This window comes from Symphalangus syndactylus, chromosome 20, assembly GCF_028878055.3.
Source record: "Symphalangus syndactylus isolate Jambi chromosome 20, NHGRI_mSymSyn1-v2.1_pri, whole genome shotgun sequence".
Classification (NCBI taxonomy): Eukaryota; Metazoa; Chordata; class Mammalia; order Primates; family Hylobatidae; genus Symphalangus; species Symphalangus syndactylus.
The window spans coordinates 48,248,618-48,273,561 of NC_072442.2; the positions used below are offsets into that span (position 1 = coordinate 48,248,618).

Here is a 24,944-nt window from a genome sequence, read left to right on the forward strand (position 1 = left end):
GTGTGGGGAGTGTTGAAGGTCCATGGTTAACAGCCCAGGATCACCAGGGGTCTTAGCACACCCCCTGCCAGCAGATGAGGCCCCACCACACATACCACGTCTGCTTCTCTTTTGCCTTGGCTCCTGCCAGCCTCGCCTGCCAGGGTCTCGTCTCTGAGCCCCTCCTGCCATCCCCGGGCCAGGAGCATCCTGTGCCGACTCCAGCTTTGCCAGGCCCCCGAGGACTGCCCATCCCCTCTCCGTCCTGGCAGCTCTCCCCAGCTTTTAGCTGTGGTTTCCCAGCCAACAGTAATTTCCCCACTGTGTCTCTTGGTTTAAATGCCCAAGAGAGGAGCCTGAAGGGCCATTCATCTTCCCGAGCCAGGTCACTGGCCGGTCGCTGGCGGCCTGCCGGTCAGCCACGCTGGGGCTGGGCCTCCACCCCAGCTTCCACAGCTGTGGGTGATGGCAGAGGGGGAGTGTGGAGAAACGAGGTGCAGAACACAGCCCAGGACTCAAACCAGTCCCCTCCGTCCTGAGTGCGTTCAGTGAGGTCCCTGATGGCATCTCCCACCGCAGGATTTATGGGTGAGGGTGGAGAGTCATCTTCACTACAGACACCCCTCTTCTGTCCACTCTTGAGCCAGGGTTGGACGTGGCACAGCCCATCCTGCTACTGGCTGGGAGAGGACCAAGTGACCTACAGTGAGGCCCGGCGCCTGTGCACCGACCATAGCTCTCAGCTGGTCACCATCACCAACAGGTACAGCAGGGGCGGGTGCCCTGACTAGCCCTTGCCCCTGTCTGGGCCTAATGTGGCCCCTCCAGCAAACAGGGTAGCATCCCACCATCATGCCCAGAGGGACCTGGAGTCCTTTGAACCTCAGTGGGCTCCAGGGCATTTTAAAATCTTGTCAGAAGAATGACTACCACTTGTTAAGTGACCCCAGTGTAGGGCAGGGCCCGGGCAGGCACAGGTGTGGGCTGGATACTTGAGGAAGAGAGGCCTTGGTTGTGTCTGATTTTCTCTACCTTCTTCTTAGCAAGGCAAGGGGTGCAGAGAGTAGAAGGGGCAGCTGGGGGTTCCATAAATCAGCTGCAGGGCTCCCAGGGGTCCCTGCTTTCTTGAGCAAGTTATTGGTCGGGGGCAGCACCCGAGATCCCACGGTAGGGCGTCTGGCCTGTGGCTGGGGGATTGGGAAGGGGGGAGATCCCTGCCCTGACCAGCCCGTCTCCTGAAGGTTCGAGCAGGCCTTCGTCAGCAGCCTCATCTACAACTGGGAGGGCGAGTACTTCTGGACGGCCCTGCAGGACCTCAACAGCACCGGCTCCTTCCGCTGGCTCAGTGGGGATGAAGTCATGTACACCCACTGGAACCGGGACCAGCCCGGTGAGCCCCTTCTTTGACTTGCCTTGGTGAAGCGAGGAGGGAGGCTGGGGTGGACTGGCTTTGCCAGCACCGAGCCCCAGGGCTTCCTCATAAACAGATCACTGGTGCACTGTGGTGTAGCGGCTATGAGCACAAGCTCTGAAACCAAACTGCCTGGCTCTGATCCTCACTCTGCCATCTATTAGCTGTGCATCCTCTGAGCCTCAGTTTTCTCATCTGTCCAATGGGGATAATGATCCTTTCCTCATAGGGATGACATGAGTCTTAAATATGTGTAAAGTGCTAATGTGTGTAAAGAGTTAATGTGTGTAAAGTGTCTAGATTACTTCTCTATCTGGGCTCACAAAAAAGGAACAAATAATCTCTTCTCTATCTGGACTTATTTAAAAAATGTGTTTAGAATACTGAGCGCAATACAAGTGCTTGTTATTACTATTATTACCATTTCACATTCACTATCTTTCTAACCCTTTCAATAACCTGATGAGGTAGACGATGAAGCAGGCTCGGTGAGGTTAAGCAGCTTGCCTGAGCCCTCACAGTGGGTGAACGCAGAGCCAGGGCTCTGCCTCCGTTCCCTTCCTCCCTCCTGGCTCCAACCCCAGAGAGCATGTCTCTGCAGAGGTGGCCAAGCTGGTTCCCAGTGTGAGGGCTGTGCTGGTGCCCTGCCGGGATGTGAGGGAGGATCGGACTATGAATCCGTCTCAGAGCCTGGGTCTCCCTTCCCTCTCCTTCAGGGTACAGCCGTGGGGGCTGCGTGGCCCTGGCCACTGGCAGCGCCATGGGGCTGTGGGAGGTGAAGAACTGTACCTCGTTCCGGGCCCGCTACATCTGCCGGCAGAGCCTGGGCACTCCAGTGACACCCGAGCTTCCTGGGCCAGATCCCACGCCCAGCCTCACTGGCTCCTGTCCCCAGGGCTGGGCCTCGGACCCCAAACTCCGGTATTGCTATAAGGTAGGGCAGCCTGTTGCCCAGGTGGGGGGCAGGGGGAGGACAGGAGCAAAGAGACAGTTTGCATGGAGGTTCCAGTGGGACCAGCCACAATCCAGAGACACACCAGACTGCAGACGGGTGATTTCTGGTGAGACTTGTCCATGGAATCTGGAGGCCTGGTGCTCAATAATCATTTGAGGAATTGAGGGAACCACAGATCATTGATTTCAGAGGTTCCCAAATGTTGGGGTCAGCCTAGCTGTTCTTCAGAATTGCTTGGGGAACCTGATAAAAATAAAATCTTGGCTGGGCGTGGTGGCTCACGCCTGTAATCCCAGCACTTTGAGAGGCCGAGGCGGGCAGATCACGAGGTCAGGAGATGGAGACCATCCTGGCTAATACGGTGAAACCCCGTCTCTACTAAAAATACAAAAAATTAGCTGGGCATGATGGCGGGTGCCTGTAGTCCCAGCTGCTCGGGAGGCTAAGGCAGGAGAATGGCGTGAACCCGGGAGGCGGAGCTTGCTCTGAGCTGAGATCACACCACTGCACTCCAGCCTGGGCGACAGAGTGAGACTCCGTCTCAAAAATAAATAAATAAATAAATAAAAATAAAAAAAAAATCTAGGCTGTCATGATGGAGATTTAGATTCATTAGGTCTGGATTGGGCCTGGTAATCTGTATTTTTAACCACTCTAGGTTTGGGAGCCACTGGCAGAATCCAAAGTCTTTTGTTATGCACAGAAACTGAAGTCTAGGGAGAAGAAGGGACTTAGCCACGTTAAGTTGTGGCTCTGCTGGGATTAGAGCCCGGGTCTCCCTGCTGGTCAGGGGATGGGGCTCAGGGGCACTCTCCAGGAGGTGACTATGCCATCTCCCCTCCCCGGACCTCATCTGCAGATGAACAGGATTGTCCTTAGCTAGCCTGAGCCCCCTGTCCAGTGAGGCTCCAGCCCCCTCCTCTGCCATGGTGGGAAAGGCAGTAGGTGCCCCCTGAGGGGTGGGCCAGTGGGGACAGCTTAGACAGCTGGACTCTGCCCCTGCAGGTGTTCAGCTCAGAGCGGCTACAGGACAAGAAGAGCTGGGTCCAGGCCCAGGGGGCCTGCCAGGAGCTGGGGGCCCAGCTGCTGAGCCTGGCCAGCTACGAGGAGGAGCACTTTGTGGCCAACATGCTCAACAAGATCTTCGGGTACTGAGCCGGGCTGAGGCGTGGTAGGAGGGCACCTGCGCACGTGTAGGAGCAGGCATGGCCGACAGACCTTGGTTTTGTTGGGCGAGGGGGGGATGGCAGAATGTGGGTGACCCCAGGGAGGCCTGCACCTGCTGCTGGTGCCAGGACCATCTTGTCCTCACTCAAGTAGCCATGGTGCCCTGGCGTCTTGGGAGAACATGCTGGTGTGATCCATGCACTCATAGGAGACTGTGTATTGCTCACCATCATCCCCCCAACAATGCTCCAACAGACCCACAAACTTATATATGTACCCCCCACCCCATTGCAAAATCTCCCACACGCTAGTCCTGGCAAGTGTTTCCCCTTACCTTACACCATCCCACAATGACCCATGCTCCTCAATCAACAGTTTTTCCTGATAGGAGGAGAAAGGCCACAGCTGTGAGGATTTGCCCATAGGCATCCCTCGAGACACCACCTCTGTCCTGGGCTCGGAGCATCAGCACCTGGAATCCCCTAGCACTGGGAAAATCCAGATGGATCCGGGCTTCCTGATAGCTTAATTGAAGGGATCGCTCCTCTCAGCAAACATTGAGATTACATTATTTGCCTCATAATTACAATAGCTCATGGTCATCACTTCTCACCACATACCAGGCACTGTGCTAAACATATAATCCTCACTGAAGCCTCCCAACAACCCTGTGGAGTAGATGTTAACCCCTGACCCTTGTGGGTTGATTGAGAGGTTATTTGCCCAAGTTCATGGGTGAACGGATACTTGAATCCAGGTTTATTTAACTCCAGAGCCGTAGATCCCTGCCACCTGCTCATCTGAACTTCCTAAACTCCGTAAAGTAAAAGCCTGCAGAATCTTGCTGGGCCGGGCACCCCCACCCAAAAGGAACCCAAACGAAGGGGAGGGGCCACTGCCCCTTGAGTGGATGGCTTGGTCCAGCTGTCCCCAGCTCTGTCTTGGGGGAGAACTTTACCGAAGTGACCTCAACGCTGTATCGATGGGTCAATGTGAAGCCCAGATGGAGAGGCACCAGGCCCTGGGGGCTACCCCGGTCACAGCTGCAAGGGACAGGGGGCACGTTTGGGTCCCTGCCCCTCTCACTTCCCATCTCTTCCGTCCCCACTCCTGGGTTGTGCTGAAGTGAATCAGAACCCGAGATCCACGAGCAGCACTGGTTCTGGATTGGCCTGAACCGTCGGGATCCCAGAGGGGGTCAGAGTTGGCGCTGGAGCGACGGCCTAGGGGTGAGGGGGCCTGGGGTACTTGGGACAGTGAGGCAGGGAGCTTGGTGGGCGGGGCCTGTTTGGGGCGGGGCCTGGAGGTGGGCGGGTTTTCTTGGGGGCCGGGCCCCTGGTTGGAGCCGGCTTCAGGAAAGCAGGTCCCAGAGGGGTCACTCGGCCCCGGGTGAGAATTCCCAGCTCAGGCCATGCCTCTTGTTCACCTGTTCTGGGCATGGGGGCGGCCTGCACCTTGCGCCTCACATTTCTCTTCCCTCCACCCGCCTCCTCCAGTTCTCTTACCACAATTTCGACCGGAGCCGGCACGACGACGACGACATCCGGGGCTGTGCGGTGCTGGACCTGGCCTCCCTGCAGTGGGTGGCCATGCAGTGCGACACACAGCTGGACTGGATCTGCAAGATCCCCAGAGGTTGGTTGGAGTGGCGCTGGGGGACGCGGGATGGAGCGAAGGGTGGCGGGGCCGGGAATTCCAGGGAGGGTCTCCTTTCCTCACAACGTCTTTGTCCTTGTTCCCCTAGGTACGGACTTGCGGGAGCCCGACGACAGCCCTCAAGGTGAGGACCCCTCCCCCAGCCCATCCCGCTACCCATCGCGTGGGAGGGGGCGTCAACTCTGGGGTAACGCCCGAGAGGCCTGAATGAAACGGGGGTGGGGGGATGAGGAGTTCCGGTCGAGAGAAGGGGGACGGGGTTGGCTCGGATGGAGACAGCCGCAGCCCTGTTTGCTTCCGTCTGGGAGGCGAGGCAAGCCTGGAGCCTGGGGCCTGGCACGGTGCCTGCCTGGGTCTGGTGTGCCCGCAGGCTTGCCTGCTGCCGCCTGGCTCTGCCCCGGCCCTGCCGCGCCCGCCTCCGGGGCCTGGCGTGCAACCTCGGCCTGGCCGCCGCTCCCACGCCCGCGCTGCTCCTGCAGGCCGACGGGAATGGCTGCGCTTCCAGGAGGCCGAGTACAAGTTCTTTGAGCACCACTCCACGTGGGCGCAGGCGCAGCGCATCTGCACATGGTTCCAGGCCGAGCTGACCTCCGTGCACAGCCAGGCGGAGCTAGACTTCCTGGGCCACAACCTGCAGAAGGTGGGCATTGGATGGAGCAGGGGGCTGCAGGCTGGGGGAGGGCAGGCCTGGGATGAGGGCAGGGGGCTGCCTACCCACACCTGCCCGCCTGGCTTCTCCAGTTCTCCCGGGCCCAGGAGCAGCACTGGTGGATCGGCCTGCACACCTCTGAGAGCGATGGGCGCTTCAGGTAGGAACCCAGGCAGGCAGCAGATGTGGAAGGGGGCTGGCTGTCCACACACAGAGCACAGAGACAGACTTGCATTTGAATCCAGCCCTGCCCCTTGCTGGCTGTGTGGCCTTGAGCAAGCGATTTAACTTTTCTGGGCCTTAGTTTTCTCATCTGAAAATGGGAATATGAGGCCTGCCTGGTAAGATTTTTGTGAAGGTTAGAAATAACATATGTGAAGTTCTTACGCAGCATCCAGCACATTAGTTACTACATAATGGCAGCTCCGGTTATGTCTGGTGTCATTCATCATGACTAAGTCCCTCTCGGGAAGTGGGCAGAACGTATGATGATCCGGGGGCCTCTTTGTATTTGGTGCCTACTTACCATGCACTGGGGGGCTTGGGGCAGGAAGGACCAGGAGCACCTGGGAATCAGAATTTGAGCTTGTCTTTGCCGTTGGCCTTCCTGCCCTGGAGTCCTCATGCTTCTTTTCTGGAGCAGCAAGTGTCCAGGGACAGCTGGGGCCTTATCTAAAGGCACCAGGTCCTTGGGTCTGTGACTGCCCTGAACTCAGTAGCCCCACTCCTCAGCCTACAGCCACTAAACCCCAGAACCTGGGCCCTTCTCTGCCCCCATTTCTGTATCCAGTGGAGGCCCACCCAGGGCTGGTGCTGGAGTTACCTCTGCTCCATGCCATTGCAGATGGACAGATGGTTCCATTATAAACTTCATCTCCTGGGCACCAGGCAAACCTCGGCCTGTCGGCAAGGACAAGAAGTGCGTGTACATGACAGCCAGCCGAGGTGAGGGCAAGGTGGGGGCAGAGCGCGCAGTCAGCTGTGCCAGAGGGTTGATGTTGGGCAAGCCTGGGCGGAAGTCATCAGTCTCTTCTCCTTCTCTTTGTTCCCACAACCCAATAAAGGCTAAACTCAGTGATGGGTGGGCCTGTCCTGTCTCCATGGTCCAGAAGACTTGAGTTCGGAGCTGGACACAGGCCCTGAGCCTCTGCCCAGCCTCCTCTCAGGGCATGAGGCTGAGTGTGCTGCCAGCTATGCCCTGCCCTGCTCTGCCCTGGGGGTGACTGCCCTCCCCTCCCCTTTCCGCAGAGGACTGGGGGGACCAGAGGTGCCTGACAGCCTTGCCCTACATCTGCAAGCGCAGCAACATCACCAAAGAAACGCAGCCCCCAGACCTGCCAACTACAGCCCTAGGGGGCTGCCCCTCTGGCTGGATCCAGTTCCTCAACAAGGTAGGAGGTGGCAAGGGGGCACCCAAGGGAGTCACGGGAGAGGATGTGAACAGGGTAGGGCTGAGCCTCAGGAGTCCTGGCCTTTTGGCAGCACCAAACTCATGGCCTCTTGCCTGTACCCACCAACTTCTCTTTCACCCGGCCCCAGTACCAGGGCCAGACTCCTTGGAAAATGACTCAGTGTAGTGGCACCTTCCAATCCTCCGGGAAGCAAAGTTGTCCAAATAATTTGGAGAGTTATCTAGATCAGTGATTGCCAAAGATTTTTTTTTTTTTTTTTTTTTTGAGAAGGAGTTTCACTCTTATCACCCAGGCTGGAGTGCAGTGGCATGATCTCAGCTCACTGCAACCTCTGCCTCCCGGGTTCAACCAATTCTCCTGCCTCAGCCTCCCGAGTAGCTGGGATTACAGGCACCTGCCACCACGCCTGGCTAATTTTTGTATTTTTAGTAGAGATGGGGTTTCACCATGTTGGCCAGGCTAGTCTCGAACCTCTGAACTCAGATGATCACTGCCTTGGCCTCCCAAAGTGCTGGGATTACAGATGTGAACCACCGCGCCCGGCCTGATTGCCAAAGACTTTAATAATGAACTCCTATTAGTAAAACAAAATATTGAGCTTACATAACCAAACTATGTGTGTGTACATTTAACTTATATATGTATAATATGTGTGTGTAAATCAAACCTACTTCCATACTAAATGACTAATATTATATATAGTAAAATATGTATAAGAACAAAAGAGTATAAAACATTAGCTAAAGATTTTTAAATACTTTTAAGTTTAAAACATTTTTTTGGCTGGGCGTGGTGGGTCACACCTGTAATCCCAGCACTTTGGGAGGCTGAGGTGGGTGAATCACCTGAGATCAGGTGTTCGAGACCAGCCTGACCAACATGGAGAAACCCCATCTCTACTAAAAATACAAAATTCGCTGAATGTGGTGGCACATGCCTGTAATCCCAGCTACTTGGGAGGATGAGGCAGGAGAATTGCTTGAACCCCAGAGGCGGAAGTTGCGGTGAGTCAAGATCATGCCATTGCACTCCAGCCTGGGCAACAAAAGCAAAACTCCGTCTCAAAAAAAACAAACAAAAACAGCAAAAAAAAACCAACTTTTTTTTTTTTTCTTACTAGTGGTATGAAAACATTTTTTTGTGCTCACTCAAAAGTGATTAATTGGCTGGGAGAGGTAGCTCACACCTGTAATCCCAGCACTTTGGGAGGCTGAGGCAGGAGGATGACTTGAGCCCAGGAGTTCGAGACCAGTCTGGGCAACATGCAGAGACCACGTCTCTACAAAAAATAGAAAAATTAACCAGGTGTGATGGTGCACACCTGTAGTCCCAGCTACCCAGGGGGTGGGAAGTGGGAGGATCCCCTGAACCCAGGAGCTAGAGGCTTCAATGAGCCGTGGTCATGCCACTGTATACCAGCCTAGGCAATGGAGTGAGACCCTTTCTCAAAAAAAAAAAAAGATCAATTATAATAATTATTGTTTAATATGCTCACTTTGGCAGCACATGTGTGAAAAGTGAAACAATACAGAGAAGATTAGCATGGCCCTGCACAAGGATGCTATGCAAATTCCTGAAAGGTTCCATATGTTGTGTAGTTCATGAAAGTTGAAGGTTGTTCAACGAAAAAATTTTTGTTTAAATAATTTTAATAAGACCAATGTGATTGCATATACTTCATGTTTTTAAAAAATCTTAGTCCGACACTTTATGACCCATGACTCACAGGTCTAACGTGTTGGAAATCCAAGTTATTTCAAAACATGCATTTCATGGTGGCTACAGATTAAAGATGCCTCACAAAGACAAATAGATTGAAGTGAAAAAAGTTCATCCATCATTGGCTGGGCTTTCTAAATAATTCTCCCCATTTTTAGTCCTTCTACCAATTAAACATTTTTGTTTAAAAATTGGCTAGTAGGCTGGGAGGCTGAGCCCTGGGAGGATCACTTGAAGCCAGGAGTTCGAGACCAACCTGGGCAATGTAGCAAGACCCCATCTAGAAAATTCTTTTTCCAAGTGTTTCGAGTGTGCAGGTAGGAAAGCTTGGGGCACTAAAATTAATCACTATGGATGTATTTCTAAACATGTTTTCAAAACACCCCCTCCATAGTGTGAGTTTCTTCCCCACAGTCGTTATTTTTCCATGCACAGGCTGATGTATTAGACCTGATTAGTCCTTCATTGTTTTTACCTAGCGACTGACAAAGAGTTCATAGCAGGAAGAGAAGGTTGTCATTTTCCTTGTAATGTGCCAGGGTCATTGGTATTAATCTCAAGCCATGGCTTCTTTGCAGGACATTTTAAGAACACTTAGCCCTATTGTGAAGATTAGATTAGTTAACACTGAATAATATAATCCACAAATCCTTGTCATACACAGGAAGGCAGCCAGCCTCTTAGTGTCATGGATCTCCTGCCCTCCTCAGAATATTCAAAAGAACATTACACAGCCAGGCACGGTGGCTCATGCCTGTAATCCCAGCACTTTGGGAGGCCGAGGCGGGTGGATCACCTGAGGTCAGGAGTTCGAGACCAATCAGGGAAACATGGTGAAACCTTGTCTCTACTAAAAATACAAAAAATTATCTGGGCATGGTGGTGGACGCCTGTAATCTCACCTACTCAGGAGGCTGAGGCAGCAGAATCGCTTGAACCTGGGAGGCAGAGGTTGCAGTGAGCTGAGATCGCGCCACTGCACTCCAGCCTGGGCGAGAGATTGAGACTCTGTCTCAAAACGAAACAAAACAAAAACCACAAAAAACAAATTACACCTCTTCTACCTTAAAAAATTAAGGCATGTATATTATTAAAACTTTGGAAAATACAGAAGAGAAACCAAAACTCACCCAACACTCTCCAGAGATCACAGCTATCAATATTTGTTATTCTCCTTCCTGCCTTTTTCCATGGAATTGAGCTCATACTAAATAATATAATTTCCTACCGAACTCTTCTTTCTCTGTATCATATTTTGAGTATCTCTCATGTTATAAAGTTTTTCCAAAAACTTGTTCTTTTTCCACCCACTTTTTAAACAGAATATATTTTATATATGTAATAGGTCCCATTCTTAATCATCATTGTCAAGATACCAGTTACTCTCCTGCCCTGTGGAAAGTTCTGTTTGTTTTTGTTTTTGAGATAGAGTCTTGCTCTGTCCAAAAACTGCTGGAGTATGGTGGTACCATCATGGCTTACTTACTGCAGCCTCGACTTCCTGGGCTCAAGTGATCCTCCTGCCTCAGCCTCCTGAGTAGCTGGCACTACAGGCTCATGCCACCATGCCCAGCTAATTTTTCTATTTTTTTTGTAGAGATGGGGTTTTGCCATGTTGTCCAGGCTGGTTTTGAACTTCTGGGCTCAAGCGATCCTCCTGCCTTGGCCTTCCAAAGGGCAGGGATTACGGGTGTAAGCCACTGTGCCTGGCCTGTGGAAAGCTCTGGAAGTATGCTAGGGTGTTCACTCCTTCACTGCCTGCCCTCACACATCTTGCTTTACTAGTTCCGTGCCCTTCTTCGTGTCCCTATAGCATTTGGATGTAGGTAAAGCATTTATGGCAGCTGTCCCCAACCTTTTTGGCACCAGGGACTGGTTTCTTGGAAGACAATTTTTCCACGTACTGGGGGAGGGGAGGGATGGTTTTGGGATGAAACTGTTCCACCTCAGATCATCAGGCATTAGATTCTCATAAGGAGCACGTAACCTAGATCCCTCGCATGTGCAGTTCATGGTAGGGTTCGCACTCCTATGAGAATCTTGGCTGGGTGCGGTGGCTCACGCCTATAATCCCAGCACTTTGGGAGGCCTAGGTGGGCAGATTACCTGAGGTCAGGAGTTTGAAACCAGCCTGGCCAACATGGTGAAACCCTGTCTCTACTAAAAATACAAAAATTAGCCAGGTGTGGTGGTGGGCGCCTGTAATCCCAGCTACTTGGGAGGCTGAGGCAGGAGAATAGCTTGAACCTGGGAGGTGGAAGTTGCAGTGAGCCGAGATTGCACCATTGCACTTCAGCCTGGGCAACAAAGCAAGACTCCATCTCAACAGCAACAACAAAAAAGAATCTAATGCCCCTGCTGATCCGACAGGAGGTGGAGCTCAGGCTGTAATGCCCCCTCGCCCTGCTGCTCACCTCCTAAGAGGCCAGGGACCCCTGGTTTGTGGGACAGCCTCTTCCACTAGCTTTAAGCTCCTGGAGGGCAGGGCCACTAGCACCTGCCATACCCCTTAATACACTTGCACGTGGCAGGGATGCCCTGAGTGTCGGCTGGACTGAGCTGAATACCCTCTCCCTTTAGCTGTCACTTCTTGCTAGTGCTGGTGCGACCTTGCTGCTTCCAAGTTTATGGGGAATTCTACTCGTTATTTAAGTTGGGCCTCAGCATGGCTCTGAAACTACTTCTGTGAAACCAAATCCTTGAACTTTGTGACAGACCTCCAAAAATCTGCATTATTTCTGGGCTGACAATTTTTTACCCCAAATCTGCCATCTGCATCAGTAAGGATGGTGCTGGAGCTAATTATTAATAGTCACAGCTCTCACTGGTTAAGTGCCTACTGTGTCATGTACTGTTATCTTTAATCCTTAAAATGATCCCCAAAGACAGGCTTTGTATCACCACTTTACAGAGGGGTAAGTTGAGGCCATAAGGTTGTCAGAGCTGGAATCTGACATCTCCCCCTTACCTGAATCCCACCCCTGACTTTATGACTTCAAAGCTTCCCTACACCCTTTCTTTTCTTTTTCTTTTCTTTTCTTTCTTTCTTTTTTTTTTTTTTTTTTTTTTTTGAGACAGAGTTTCGCTCTTGTTGCCCAGGCTGGAGTGCAATGGCGTGATCTCAGCTCACTGCAACCTCCACCTCCTGGGTACAAGTGATTCTCCTGCCTCAGCCTCCCAAGTAGCTGGGATTACAGGCATGTGCCAACACACCCGGCTAATTTTGTATTTTTAGTAGAGACGGGGTTTCTCCATGTTGGTCAGGCTGGTCTCGAACTCCCGACCTCAGGTGATCCACCTGCCTTGGCCTCCCAAAGTGCTGGGATTACAGGTGTGAGCCACCGTGCCTGGCCAACACCCTTTATTTTCCATCACACTGCCTCTGAGCAGAAAATCATCAGATATTCATTTTCCTAAGAAAGAGTCTTCACTTGATGAGAGATTTCCTACCCAGGGCTTTTGTTTGTTTGTTTGTTTTGAAACCTTATGGAGCTAATGAAAGTGGGAAAAGAGAAATGTAAAATTACAGAGTTAGAAGCTGCTGCTAATAGATCATTCAACAATAGAGATAAAAGTGTCCTAGGGCTGGGCGTGGTGAAACCCCATCTCTACTAAAAATACAAAAAATTAGCCGGGCGTGGTGGTGGGCCCCTGCAGTCCCAGCTACTCAGGAGGCTGAGGCAGGAGAATGGTGTGAACCCAGGAGGCGGAGCTTGCAGTGAGGGGAGATGGTGCCGCTGCACTCCAGCCTGGGAGACAGAGCGAGACTCCATCTCAAAAAGAAAAAAAAAGGTGTCCTAAAGATGATCATGTAAGTTCAAAGGGCAAGATAACGGATGTCAGATAACACTTGGAAGGGTGTTTAGCAGAAAACAAGATAGGTCCTTGTCCCCATCTTCCTAGTGCTTGGCCTAGGCACTGTTGTCATAGCCTGTGATGGCCCAAAGAAATCCTCCCATTTAAAGATCCCCTGGAGTGTGGGCAGGTGTGTGTGAATCTGCAGTTCCAAGCTGGGAGGTGCTGGAGGCTGCCCCAAGGAGACCCAGCTGTCCTGGTTCTCAGATACTGTTCTCTCCCGGCCCTCAAAGGCCCCCCAGGACCTGCTGCTGAGGGGCGCGCAGCGGCCTTTCCGGGTGTGTGGATGGGGAGGTGGGGCTGGCCATTACATCCCCACCTCTGCCCCACAGTGTTTTCAGGTCCAGGGCCAGGACCCCCAGAGCCGGGTGAAGTGGTCAGAGGCACAGTTCTCCTGTGAACAGCAAGAGGCCCAGCTGGTCACCATCACAAACCCCTTAGAGCAAGGTAGGGCCAGCCTATGGGGAGCCCCCAGTATCCTCTGACACTGTCCCCCCAAATAGCTCTAGCAGAGTCACTCATAAATGTCTTCTGGGGACCGTAGCATTCATCACAGCCAGCCTGCCCAATGTGACCTTTGACCTTTGGATTGGCCTCCACGCCTCGCAGAGGGACTTCCAGTGGGTGGAGCAGGAGCCTCTGATGTATGCCAACTGGGCACCTGGGGAGCCCTCTGGCCCTAGCCCTGCTCCCAGCGGCAACAAACCGGTGAGGATGCCCTCCCTGTTCCCCTCCGCACCCCACTGCCCTAAGCCTGTGGGGCTGCCTTTGTCCCAGTGTCTCCCTATGCCCCGGGGTCTCCTTTCTTCCAGCCTCTTTGCTCACATTGCAGCCTTTTGGGGACAGTAGCACAGGGAGGCAGCTGCTGGGGCTCCCCTGAGCAGCTCCCTCCCCCCAGACCAGCTGTGCGGTGGTCCTGCACAGCCCCTCAGCCCACTTCACTGGCCGCTGGGACGATCGGAGCTGCACGGAGGAGACCCATGGCTTCATCTGCCAGAAGGGCACGGGTATGTGTCACCAGTCACCTGGGAAACCCCAGCGGGGCCCTGGCACTGGGCTGGATGCTGGGACCATGCCAGGAGGAAGGAATCATGGTCCCTGGCAGAGCGGGACTCTGCTTGGGAAGCAGATGGGCAGAAAGGCAAGGTGCCAATAAGATGGAAAAGCAGTAGCACCCACGGGTCTCAGGACGAAGATTTGGGGGTATGGAGGGCTCGTTGGGTCGGGGGGAGAGCTAGACGCTGGGCTGCATGGAGTGCTGGCACATGTGGCGTCAAGGACCCTGAGGTTCCAGGTCCAAGACACCTTTAGCTCCATGCGTAGGTGGCCTCTGCCCTGGGTTCCTTGGGTAGGAGGAGGTCAAGGCCCTCGCCCCCCTGTCCATTTGTTAGCAAACACCTATTATTAATAATATCAGGGCTGACACCTACCAAGCCTTGGTCTGGGCCAAGTGCCGAGCCTGGTGGAGACCTTGTCTTTGCCTGGTGTCGGGCCTTTTCCTGGCCTTGTGCCTGGGAATGGGGTGAGGGAAGCAGAGCCCAGCCTGAACCCTGACCCCTTCCCTGTAGACCCCTCCCTGAGCCCGTCCCCAGCAGCGCTGCCCCCCGCCCCGGGCACTGAGCTCTCCTACCTCAACGGCACCTTCCGGCTGCTTCAGAAGCCACTGCGCTGGCACGATGCCCTCCTGCTGTGTGAGAGCCGCAATGCCAGCCTGGCCTACGTACCTGACCCCTACACCCAGGCCTTCCTTACGCAGGCTGCCCGAGGGCTGCGCACGCCGCTCTGGATCGGGCTGGCTGGCGAGGAGGTGGGCTCCCGATGCTGTTGCCCTGGGCCCCAGCCTTGCCCGGGTTCCCCTCCATGCCCCTTCCTGCCCCCCACCTTATCCGCACCCTATCCTGACTATTCCCTTCCTCCTACCCCATGGCCCTCCATGCCCAGGGCTCTCGGCGGTACTCCTGGGTCTCAGAGGAGCCACTGAACTACGTGGGCTGGCAGGATGGGGAGCCCCAGCAGCCGGGGGGCTGTACCTACGTGGATGTGGATGGGGCCTGGCGCACCACCAGCTGTGACACCAAGCTGCAGGGGGCTGTGTGCGGGGTTAGCAGTGGTGAGTGCCCACCTGCCAGGACGGGGGTGTGGGCAAGGCGTTGGTGGCCCCGGGGAGGGTGCTGGGCCACTTCTTAATCCTGTACCCCCACAGGGCCCCCTCCTCCCCGAAGAATAAGCTACCATGGCAGCTGTCCCCAGGGGCTGGCAGACTCCGCGTGGATCCCCTTCCGGGAGCACTGCTATTCTTTCCACATGGAGCTGCTGCTGGGCCACAAGGAGGCACGACAGCGCTGCCAGAGAGGTGGGTGACCAGGCCAGAGCCCACACATGGTGGGCAGGTGGCACCTCCTCTCGTGGGCACTCAGATCCATGAGTACATCCCCACACTGATCTCTACCCATAGGCAGCACTTACACAAGATGCCCTCATGCTGTCACATGCAGAGGCCATACATGACGCTATATGTGCATATGCTGCCCCCCATACACTTGCACACGTGCACACACACACACACACACACACACATGAATCCACAGACTCCACACCATCCTCCACTCAGGCTGCAGAGAAGAGGGCTGGGGCAGCTCTGGGGGGCTCTGCCCCCGCCAGAGACCCATCCGCCCTGACGTGGGCCTTCTTTGCATCCAGCGGGCGGGGCAGTCCTGTCTATTCTGGATGAGATGGAGAATGTGTTTGTCTGGGAGCACCTGCAGAGCTATGAGGGCCAGAGTCGGGGCGCCTGGCTGGGCATGAACTTCAATCCCAAAGGTGGGTGCCCTGTGTATGGGGTGGGGAGATCAGGCCTCAGGCTGTAAGGGGCTGCCCTCCACTCTGCCCTGAGCCTTGCCCTGGGGCTTGTCAGGGGACGGGGAGTCGGTTCTAGAACACGCCTGCTCTCCTCCACCTACTCCTGCCCCACCTTGTCCCTGCTCCCTCAGAGTCTTCTTTCCCGCAGGAGGCACCCTGGTCTGGCAGGACAACACAGCTGTGAACTACTCCAACTGGGGGCCCCCGGGCTTGGGCCCCAGCATGCTGAGCCACAACAGCTGCTACTGGATTCAGAGCAACAGCGGGCTATGGCGCCCTGGCGCTTGCAGCAACATCACCATGGGTGTCGTCTGCAAGCTTCCTCGTGGTGAGCGCCAGGCAGGCCCACGCTCAGCCTCCTTCCACCCTGTGCTGCTGGTCCTGGGCTGGGGCTGGGGGCTGCTACACAACTGCAGGGGGCACAGCCGATGGGAAGGCCTGAACAGACCAGACTGCGGGCAGCTGGGACCCCCAGGATAAATTAGTCTGTGGGATGGACTGGACGTGAAACTTATCATCTAAACTAGACCACAAGGCTTGGGGGTCAGCAACCCCCTGTCACTTTGTAGTGGTCAAGGGCATGGACAAAGTTCAAGTCCTGGTCATGTCACTTACCAATGGTGTGACCTTGGGCAGAGTCTGTGGCCTCAGTTTCCTCATATGTAAAATGGTAATAGTAGTCCCAGACTGATGTGGTGGCTCATGCCTGTAATCCCAGCACTTTGGGAGGCTGAGGTGGGTGGATCACTTGAGGTCAGGGTTTCAAGACCAGCCTGGCCAACATGGTGAAACCCTGTCTCTACCAAAAAGTACAAAAATTAGCCGGGCGTGGTAGCACATGCCTATAGTCCCAGCTACTGGGGAGGCTGAGGCATGTGAATTGCTTGAACCCTGGAGGTGAAGGCTGCAGTGAGCCGAGATCACACCACTGCACTCCAGCCTGGGCAACAGAGCAAGACCCTGTCTCCAAAAAAAAAAAAAAGTCCCGACCTCCTAGAGTGCTAGTGAAGATGAGGGGAGTTAGGGAAGGGGCTGACACCCAGGCCTCCCACGAGGGCTGGGCTGAGACCCAGCTGAGTGCAGCATGGCGTTTTCCCTTTCTGGGGGAACCTGAAGTCTTGTCACTTGGGCCTGTGCCCCCACAGTAACCAGAGATAGGATGGGAGGGGGAGCTAGAGCCTCTTTCTCCCCAGACCTCCCGGCCCAGGCCTGTGTGCTTTGTATGTTTACTTAAATGATTGTTATGATGATCACCGCTATTATTAACTGGCCCCCTCCTCTTGCCCACAGCTGAGCAGAGCAGCTTCTCCCCATCAGGTGAGTGAAAGGCAGTGCCCCCAGATGGGCAGGCAGGAAGCGCTGCTGGGCCTGACGCCCACTTGGCCTTTCACGCGCACTTGCCTTGGCAGCACTTCCAGAGAGCCCGGCGGCGCTGGTGGTGGTGCTGATGGCGGTGCTGCTGCTCCTGGCCTTGCTCACTGCGGCCGTCATCCTTTACCGGAGGCGCCAGAGCATCGAGCGCGGGGCCTTTGAGGGTGCCCGCTACAGCCGCAGCAGCTCCAGCCCCACCGAGGCCACTGAGAAGAACATTCTGGTGTCAGACATGGAAATGAATGAGCAGCAAGAATAGAGCCAGGCGCGTGGGCAGGGCCAGGGCGGGAGGAGCTGGGGAGCTGGGGCCTTGGGTCGGTCTGGCCCCCCACCAGCTGCCTGTCCAGTTGGCCTATGGAAGGGTGCCCTTGGGAGTCGCTGTTGGGAGCTGGAGCTGGGCAGGGCCTGGGCTGGTGGGGTGCCACCCTCCCACAAGGGCTGGGCTGAGACCCAGCTGAGTGCAGCGTGGCGTTTCCCTTTCTGGGGGGGCCTGAGGTCTTGTCACCTGGGCCTGTGCCCCCACAGTAACCAGAGGTAGGATGGGAGGGGGAACGAGAGCCTCTTTCTCCCCAAAGCCCCCGGCCCAGGCCTGTTGATCCGCGCCCCAGGACCCCCTTCTTTGCAGAGCCTGAGGAGCCTCCCGTGTCCCCTTGGGCAGATCTGTTGCATCTCTCTTCCCACCTGGCAGCCTCAGCTCTGTGCCCCTCACCCTGCTCCCTCTCGCCTCTTCTCCCCCACCCCTTCCTTCTGAGCCGGGCCCTGGGGATTGGGGAGCCCTCTTGTTCCTGGTGAGGGTCAGCTGAAGGGGCTGAGCATCTATCACTCCTGTGCCTGCTGGGGTGGCTGTGGGGCCTGGCAGGAGGGGCCTAGGTGGGTTGGGCCTGGGAACCAGGGCACGGGTGTGGTGTCTGCTGGGCTGGAGACAAGACTGGGGAGAGACACCCCAACCTCCCAGGGTGGGAGCTGGGCTGGGCTGGGGTGTCATCTCCTGCCGGGTGGGGGAGGGCTCTGTCCCTGGAAGAGTCCCCTGTGGGGACCGAAATAAGTTCCCTAACATCTCCAGCTCCTGGCTCTGGTTTGGAGCAAGGGGAGGGGTTGCCAGAGTCCTGGGGGCCCCAGAGGAGCAGGAGTCTGGGAGGGCCTGGAGGTCCCACCCTCTAGTGGATCCAGGAGGAGCAGCACCCGAGCCCTGGAGTGGCCCAGTACCCTTCCAAGAGGCCACAGTCCCAGCCAGGATGAAGTATGCGGCCCATCCTGGTGTGACAGCGTGGGACAATGTGAACATGGACTGGAAGACATGGCCCTTTCTCTGTAGTTGATTTTTTAAATGTGCCATTATTGTTTTTAAAAAAAAAGGAAAAAAGAAAAGCAAACAAATAAAACACCTTTAAGAGGCTTGAAAGAGAAGGTTCTGCCTTGTCCTGTGGTGAGCCTGCTTCTTCACGTCTGTCCCTTTGGAGATAACTGTCATTTTGGAGCTTACACCACAGGTGTTTTCTGCAGCTGGCCATTTTGCGTCTGTCTCTGGGCCTCTAGGGGACACTCTCACCCCAGATCTTCTTCAGGAGCTCACCCCTCTGCGCCTGCGCCCCCCTCTCTCTGTTCCTGGGGGCTTGAATGTGGGTGAGAACTCAGGAGCCAGGCCATCTGCTGCTGAGCAGCCAGCTGTGCAAGCTTGGGCAACTTAGCACACCTCTCAACATGTGCACAGTGGGGAGAACCGGACCCACCTCCTGGGGTTGTTTTAAGGATATGTGAGGATCAAGGGAGCTCATCTGTGCAGAGCACTTAGAACAGTGCCTCTGGGCTCTGTAAGCATTAGGCGTTACTGCCGTTTCTGGGCTGCGGCTCCAGGGGAGCACTCGATGTGTCCAGGCCGGCCCTGGGTGGGGGCTCCATGTCACCGTCCTTCCAAGGCAGCCATCATACCTGCCCTCTAACAGCCTGAAAGTTCACATGTGTCCTTAGGGGGCCTGGGCTCTGAAACCACAGAAGGTAGAATGGACGGCAGGACCTTTACTCATCTGCTTGTTCATTCAGCCGGTATTTGAGCTGCAGATGCCAACAAACGAAGGTTAACCAATGCCAGTCGGGCGAGCCAGGGGGAAGCTGCTAATGTGGCCTGTGTGGCTGGGGAGGGTCTCACTAGAGGGAGTGAGATTGACTGCAGCCTGAATGAGGTGGGGGAGTGAGCAATGCAAATATCTGGGCCAGGGCTAGGGGGGCGTCCCTGGTGCTTTAGGGAACCAGCAGGGAGGCGAGGTGGGCTGGGGCTGAGATGAGTCAGAGGCAGGGCCAATAGATTGTCCAAGGCCTTGAAGGCAGTGGTAGAATGTAGCATTATTTTCAGGATAGTGGGAAGTCAGTGGGAATGGCTAATCGGGCTGACCTTTTAACAAGATCATTCTGGCTAGGAGATGAGAAATAGACAATGGATGGGAAACGGGGGAGTGAAAGCAGGAAGGCTGGTGCGGAAGCTCTTGTAATAAATTCAGGCACAACAAGATGGTGGTTTGTTGGGATCAGGACTGCAGCAGTGGTCAGATTCTCTGTGTGTGTGTGTTTTGCCCTGTTCATGATATTTAAAATAAGTTTCCACTTTTATGAATAGACAATGCAGTCACGCAGTTCAAACCTAAATGATATCCCAAGATAGATGTTAGGCAAGTCCTGCCCCTGCCCGTCCCCCTCCAGCCTATACCCTCCTGCCCTGTCAGTTTCCTGTCTTTCCAGTGTTTCTTTGTGAAAGCAAATTAACGCCAGACTGGACTGAAGGGATGGCGGATGCCCTTGCTGGGGATGGGATCTGCCTGGGGAATGGCAGTGGGAGTCAGGAAGCACTCCAAGCTTCCCGCCTGGACTGCAGGGTGAATGGGGTGCCGTTTCCTGAGACGGGAGCCCTAGGGAGAGCCCACGAGCTGCTGGCCTGAGTCCAGGACTGCGGTGGAACCCAGGGGACCCCCTCCAGCAATCCTCTCTGTGCTGCCCCAGCAACGGCAGGACCAGTGGAAGGCGCCTAATCACTCAGGGGAGGGAGCCCCAGTCCCGTGGGAGGTTCACCCTGGAGTGAGTTGCTCTCTAGCCCTGCAGCCCAAACACCTCCCTTTGTGAGTTAAGTGCCCTGCCACTGGCCACAGTGAGAGGTGAAACCAGCTGGACTTCCTGGGTCGAGTGGGGACTTGGAGAACTTTTCTGTCTTACAAGAGGTTTGTAAAATGCACCAATCAGTGCTCTGTAAAAACACACCAATCGGTGCTCAGTAGCTAGCTAGAGGTTTGTAAAATGCACCAATAGTGCTCTGTAAAAATGCACCAGTCAGCACTCTGTAGCTGGCTAGAGATTTGTAAAATGGACCAATCAGCAGGACATGGGGTGGGACAAATAAGGGAATAAAAACTGTGTCCCGCCCCCACCCCACCCCCAGCAGCAACCCGCTCGGGTCCTCTTCCACACTGTGGAAGCTTTGTTCTTTCACTCTTCACAATAAATCTTGCTGCTGTTCCTCACTCTTTGGGTCCGTGCCACCTTTAAGAGCTGTAACACTAGGCCGGGCGTGGTGGCTCATGCCTGTAATCCCAGCACTTTGGGAGGCTGAGACGGGCAGATCATGAGGTGAAACCTGTCTCTACTAAAAATACAAAAAATTAGCCAGGCATGGTGGCAGGCACCTGTAGTTCCAGCTACTCGGGAGGCTGAGGCAGGAGAATGGCGTGAACCCAGGAGGCAGAGCTTACAGTGAGCCAAGATCGCGCCACTGCACCTGGGCGACAGAGCGAGACTCCGTCTCAAAAAAAAAAAAAAAAAAGAAAGAAAGAAAAAAGAGCTGTAACACTCACCATGAAGGTCCGCGGCTTCATTCTTGAGGTCAGAGAGACCACGAACCCACTGGAAGGAACCAACTCCTGACACAATACCACAAGAAACATTGGGGGAAAGGCCCGCCCCCCCAGACCCTAGTGACTCTAACCTTGGGAGAGAAGAAAGGCCGAGGGGTGAAGTCAGGGTCACTAGCTTGAGGGGTGGGAGGGAACAGCAGAGGGACTGAGGATCCAAGTGGCCAGAGCTGCCCTCGTCAGTGGCTGGTGCCTGCTGTCCTCACGTCTCTCTGCCTTGCTCAGGTGACAAGTCTCCCCAGGGCCCTGCACCCACCTGGAAGCATTTCAGACAGCATCACGGGTGCCTGGAGGCTACCCCTAGACCTGGTTCTAAGCCTGCCCAGAGATGACTAAGGGACGCTCCTGTACCTCTCTGAAGGGGCAGGAGGCAGGCTCTGGGCGCCGGCCACTCGCCCTCTGGCTCAGGATGGCCCTGGTGGCAGTCTCCTTCCTTTCTGCTCATTTCATTTCAATACATCAAGCACCTCCTCTACATACCAGGCTCTTTGCTGGGTGGCAGATGCCCCCAGGCCTATCCTGGCAGGCCTGGGCAATGAGCACTGTATGCCAGGCGCTAGGCCCAGCCTTCACTTGCAGGGTTAACCCGCCCCGCTCTGGCCACCTGGATCCGTGAATGAATGGGAGAATGCGGCCGCTCTCCAGAGAATAGCATTCTCTCAACCTCTTCTTGTCGTGCCAGAGATGGCCTCCTCGAAGTTCTGCTGGCGGAGCTGGCCTGGCCCAGTGGGCAGCCCTGTGAGGCCGCAGGGGCGAGGAGCCGCCAGCCACACCACATGGCTCTCCTGGAACGGAGCCGCCTGAGCCCGGCCAAGCCGCCTCGAGCACCAGGGCTTGAGTCCATTGCAGGCACAAGGCAAAGAATTGCGTCTTGAGGGAGGGCCCAGAGGAAGGCAGGCGGGAGGGAGGGAGGGACGGCGGGGAAAGGACAGCAGGGAAATGAAGGGGGCTGTGAAAGACCAGCACCAGATGAAAGTACCGAGATGTTCAGGACAGGCCTGATTTTCTTTATCTTAGGGGCTGGGACTGCCAAGAGGCCCCGGGAAAAGACTGCAGGCTTCACTCCCACCAGAACCAGCACCATTTGAGGGGCAGATTTCAATCCTTAGACAAGCAGGCGGGATGCCAGCACTAGAGAAAAGGGAGGAGGAGGAGGAGCGGTGGGCAGGCCTTTCCTGCTGGAGGTGGACATGCTGGGGGCGCTGAGGTTCCAGGCCACACAGTGAGGAGTGCAAAACCTTAACTGTCTCCTTGCATCGGCCTCTGAGGTCCTATGGAGTGTCCAGGTTTCGCAGTTGGGGGAGGGGCATCTGGTCCCTGGTCATTCATGTCCCCGCTGGCTTATGCAGGGGTGTCCTGCCCTTCTGCATCTCTCTCAGGGACTTGGGGATCCTTGGATGGTGGCTTTCCTTATACTGGGGCTGCAGTGGGCTCAGGACACTGCCTCTGACCCACTATTCCTCCATGACAATGATAATAACAAAATATGTATTATTTACTATGTACACGCCCTGTTCTAACTGCTTAACACGTATTAACTCACTATCTTCCCAATACAACATAAGGTAGGTGCTACTGTCCCCCTTTTACAGATGAGAAATCTAAGGCACAAAGGTGAAGAACTTGCCATGCCACCTCTCCTCCCTGCACTGGAAAACGTGTTGTGGGGTGGGCAACAGGGCTGCAGAGAGCCCCTCGAGATCTTGCAGTCAGGCCTGGGGACTAAAGAACTTTGTCCCAACCTCTCATCTCTGGAGAGTTTTAGGGCTATTTTGAGACTTGAGGGCTAAGAATGACTGCTTTCCTTCTGAGCCTCCATGGCCTCCCTTCCCAAAGCAGTGGCGGAGGGACACCTGGGTCTCCTGGGCTGTGGGGTACAATGCATAGAAATAAAGTGGGGCCCGGTTGATGTGTTAGACATTTATACCATTGGGGATGCTTTATTTTATATTTTAGTATTAATTATTTTTATTTTTATTTTTTCTGAGATGGAGTCTTGCTCTGTCACCCAGGCTGGAGTGCAGTGGTGTGATCTCAGCTCACTGCCTCCCGGGCTTCAGTGATTCTCCTGCATCAGCCTCCTGAGTAGCTGAGATTACAGGCACCCTCCACCAGGCTTGGCTAATTATTTTTTTATTTTTAGTAGAGACCAGGTTTGACCATGTTGGCCAGGATGGTCGTGAACTCCTGACCTCAAGTGATCTGCCCACCTCGGCCTCCCAAAGTGCTAGGATTATAGGCGTGAGCCACCGCACCTGGCCTCCTCACTGCCTTTTAATAAATGAGGCTGTCCTCTTGGAATCTCAAGCCATGAAAAGCCCCATATGGCAGGCAGACTCCTGCCAGGAAATCAAATTGATAGTGTGGGTAGTCACCAGCTCCTCAACGTCTACCCCACCCTAGACCTCATGGGAAGCATTCCTCACTGGGTAAATCCCTGAAACACTTTTCTGTAGAGAGAGTACAGTTTTGGCCGGGCACTGTGGCTCACGCCTATAATCCCAGCACTTTAGGAGGCCAAGGTGGGCGGATCATGAGGTCAGGAGATCGAGACCATCCTGGCCAACATGGTGAAACCCCGTCTCTACTGAAAACACAAAAATTAGCTGGGTATGGTGGCGAATGCCTGTAATCCCAGCTACTCGGGAGGCTGAGGCACGAGAATCGCTTGAACCCAGGAGACAAAGGTTGCAGTGAGCTGAGACCATGCCACTGCACTCCAGCCTGGTGACAGAGTGAGACTGCATCTCAAAAAAAAAAAAAAAAAAAAAAGAGTACAGTTTTCAAAAACCTAACGATATTCTGATGTAAACCTGTGATGGTCTCCTCAGCTGCCTCAAACACTGTCACATCCTACTGTGTGGATGTGAGGTGTCAGGATGTTTACACGGCCACCTCAAATTCCATTCCGCTCTCTACAAAACTTATTTTTAGACGTGCACTGTCCCTTCTTATACATTCCTCAGTACTGGATCCTGGACAAATCTTTAGTCAACCTTAAAGTTCAGTTCAAAAGGCTCATTTTCTCACAGAGCTTGAGGCCATGTTTGTGAGTGGAGGAACTTGAGGTTTTAGGAATTTTATTTAGATCATGGAGATATTTTCAACTCGAATGGCTCTTAACTTTGATCTTGGGTCTAGGCTGCCTGGTTGAACCTACTACTGGTTTTCTTTTTTTTGAGATGGAGTTTCGCTGTGCTGCCCAAGCTGGAGTGCAATGGCACAATCTCGGCTCACTGCAACCTCCACCACCTGGGTTCAAGCAATTCTCCTGCCCCAGCCTCCCAAGTAGCTGGGTTTACAGGCATGTGCCACCATGCCTGGATAATTCTTTTTGTATTTAGTAGCACTGGGCTTTTGCCATGCTGGTCAGGCTGGTCTCGAACTCCCCACCCCAGGTGATCCACCAGCCTCCGCCTCCCAGTGCTGGGATTACAGGCGTGAGCCACTGTGCCCGGCGAACCTACTGGTTTTCAAGAGTTGCATCACTTTAACTGGAACATATCCGAAGAGTGGGACCAGATTTTAAGGTGAGTCAAGCCTAGCCTTCCTAAAACCCTATTGACTCCTTAATTCAGCTCAGGGCACCCCTTTGCAGCAAAATCCCATCCTTTGAGACCCCCAGGAGATGGTGGGTCAGGGAAGCAGGAGCCTCTCCTGGTCTGAGAAGTCTTAAAGGCAGGGGGGAGAAGTGCTGCCTCCTCATTTCATCTCTCTCTCTCGTCCTCCTCTCTCTGCCCTTTTTCTGTCCCTCCCTCCATTTTTTAGACGATCTGTAGAGGCAATGAGCTTTAGCAAATTTATCCAGTTGTGTAAATATTGCCACAAAGCAGCTTTATAACACCTCACTCACCCCCAAAAGTCCTCTGGACCCTATTTGCAGTCAATCCCTGCTCCTTTCCCAGCCCCCAGCAACTACTGATCTGCTTGCTGTCTCTCTAGTTTTGCCTTTTCTAGAAACTGTATAAAATGAATCATATACTACGTAGCGTTTGGTGTCTGGCTTCTCTCACTTAGC

At 54.4% G+C, this 24,944-nt stretch overlaps 1 protein-coding gene and 1 non-coding gene across 4 annotated transcripts in view; both read left to right on the forward strand.

Moving 5' to 3' along the window:
* Positions 1 to 18,440, forward strand: part of MRC2 (mannose receptor C-type 2) — a 65,312-nt gene extending 46,872 nt beyond the window's left edge. For 2 of the 3 annotated variants that reach the window (XM_055258384.2, XM_063629306.1), the window contains 21 exons: positions 627 to 742; positions 1,221 to 1,369; positions 2,107 to 2,324; positions 3,351 to 3,493; positions 4,639 to 4,741; positions 5,009 to 5,147; positions 5,257 to 5,292; positions 5,648 to 5,808; positions 5,910 to 5,977; positions 6,662 to 6,762; positions 7,066 to 7,208; positions 13,136 to 13,250; positions 13,348 to 13,511; positions 13,702 to 13,810; positions 14,372 to 14,610; positions 14,745 to 14,913; positions 15,007 to 15,156; positions 15,504 to 15,623; positions 15,811 to 15,990; positions 16,953 to 16,979; positions 17,072 to 18,440. In XM_055258384.2, the coding sequence (XP_055114359.2) occupies positions 627 to 742; positions 1,221 to 1,369; positions 2,107 to 2,324; positions 3,351 to 3,493; positions 4,639 to 4,741; positions 5,009 to 5,147; positions 5,257 to 5,292; positions 5,648 to 5,808; positions 5,910 to 5,977; positions 6,662 to 6,762; positions 7,066 to 7,208; positions 13,136 to 13,250; positions 13,348 to 13,511; positions 13,702 to 13,810; positions 14,372 to 14,610; positions 14,745 to 14,913; positions 15,007 to 15,156; positions 15,504 to 15,623; positions 15,811 to 15,990; positions 16,953 to 16,979; positions 17,072 to 17,292 (2,871 nt within the window). In that variant the 3' untranslated portion in view covers positions 17,293 to 18,440. Of the gene's footprint in view, positions 1 to 626; positions 743 to 1,220; positions 1,370 to 2,106; positions 2,325 to 3,350; positions 3,494 to 4,638; positions 4,742 to 5,008; positions 5,148 to 5,256; positions 5,293 to 5,647; positions 5,809 to 5,909; positions 5,978 to 6,661; positions 6,763 to 7,065; positions 7,209 to 13,135; positions 13,251 to 13,347; positions 13,512 to 13,615; positions 13,811 to 14,371; positions 14,611 to 14,744; positions 14,914 to 15,006; positions 15,157 to 15,503; positions 15,624 to 15,810; positions 15,991 to 16,952; positions 16,980 to 17,071 lie in introns of all 3 variants that reach the window. The other variant, XM_055258385.2, reaches the window with a different exon arrangement.
* LOC129470796 (U6 spliceosomal RNA) lies at positions 8,717 to 8,822 on the forward strand. Its single transcript, XR_008653325.1, has one exon. It is a non-coding gene; the product is annotated as a U6 spliceosomal RNA (small nuclear RNA).
* Positions 18,441 to 24,944: the final 6,504 nt, after the last annotated feature.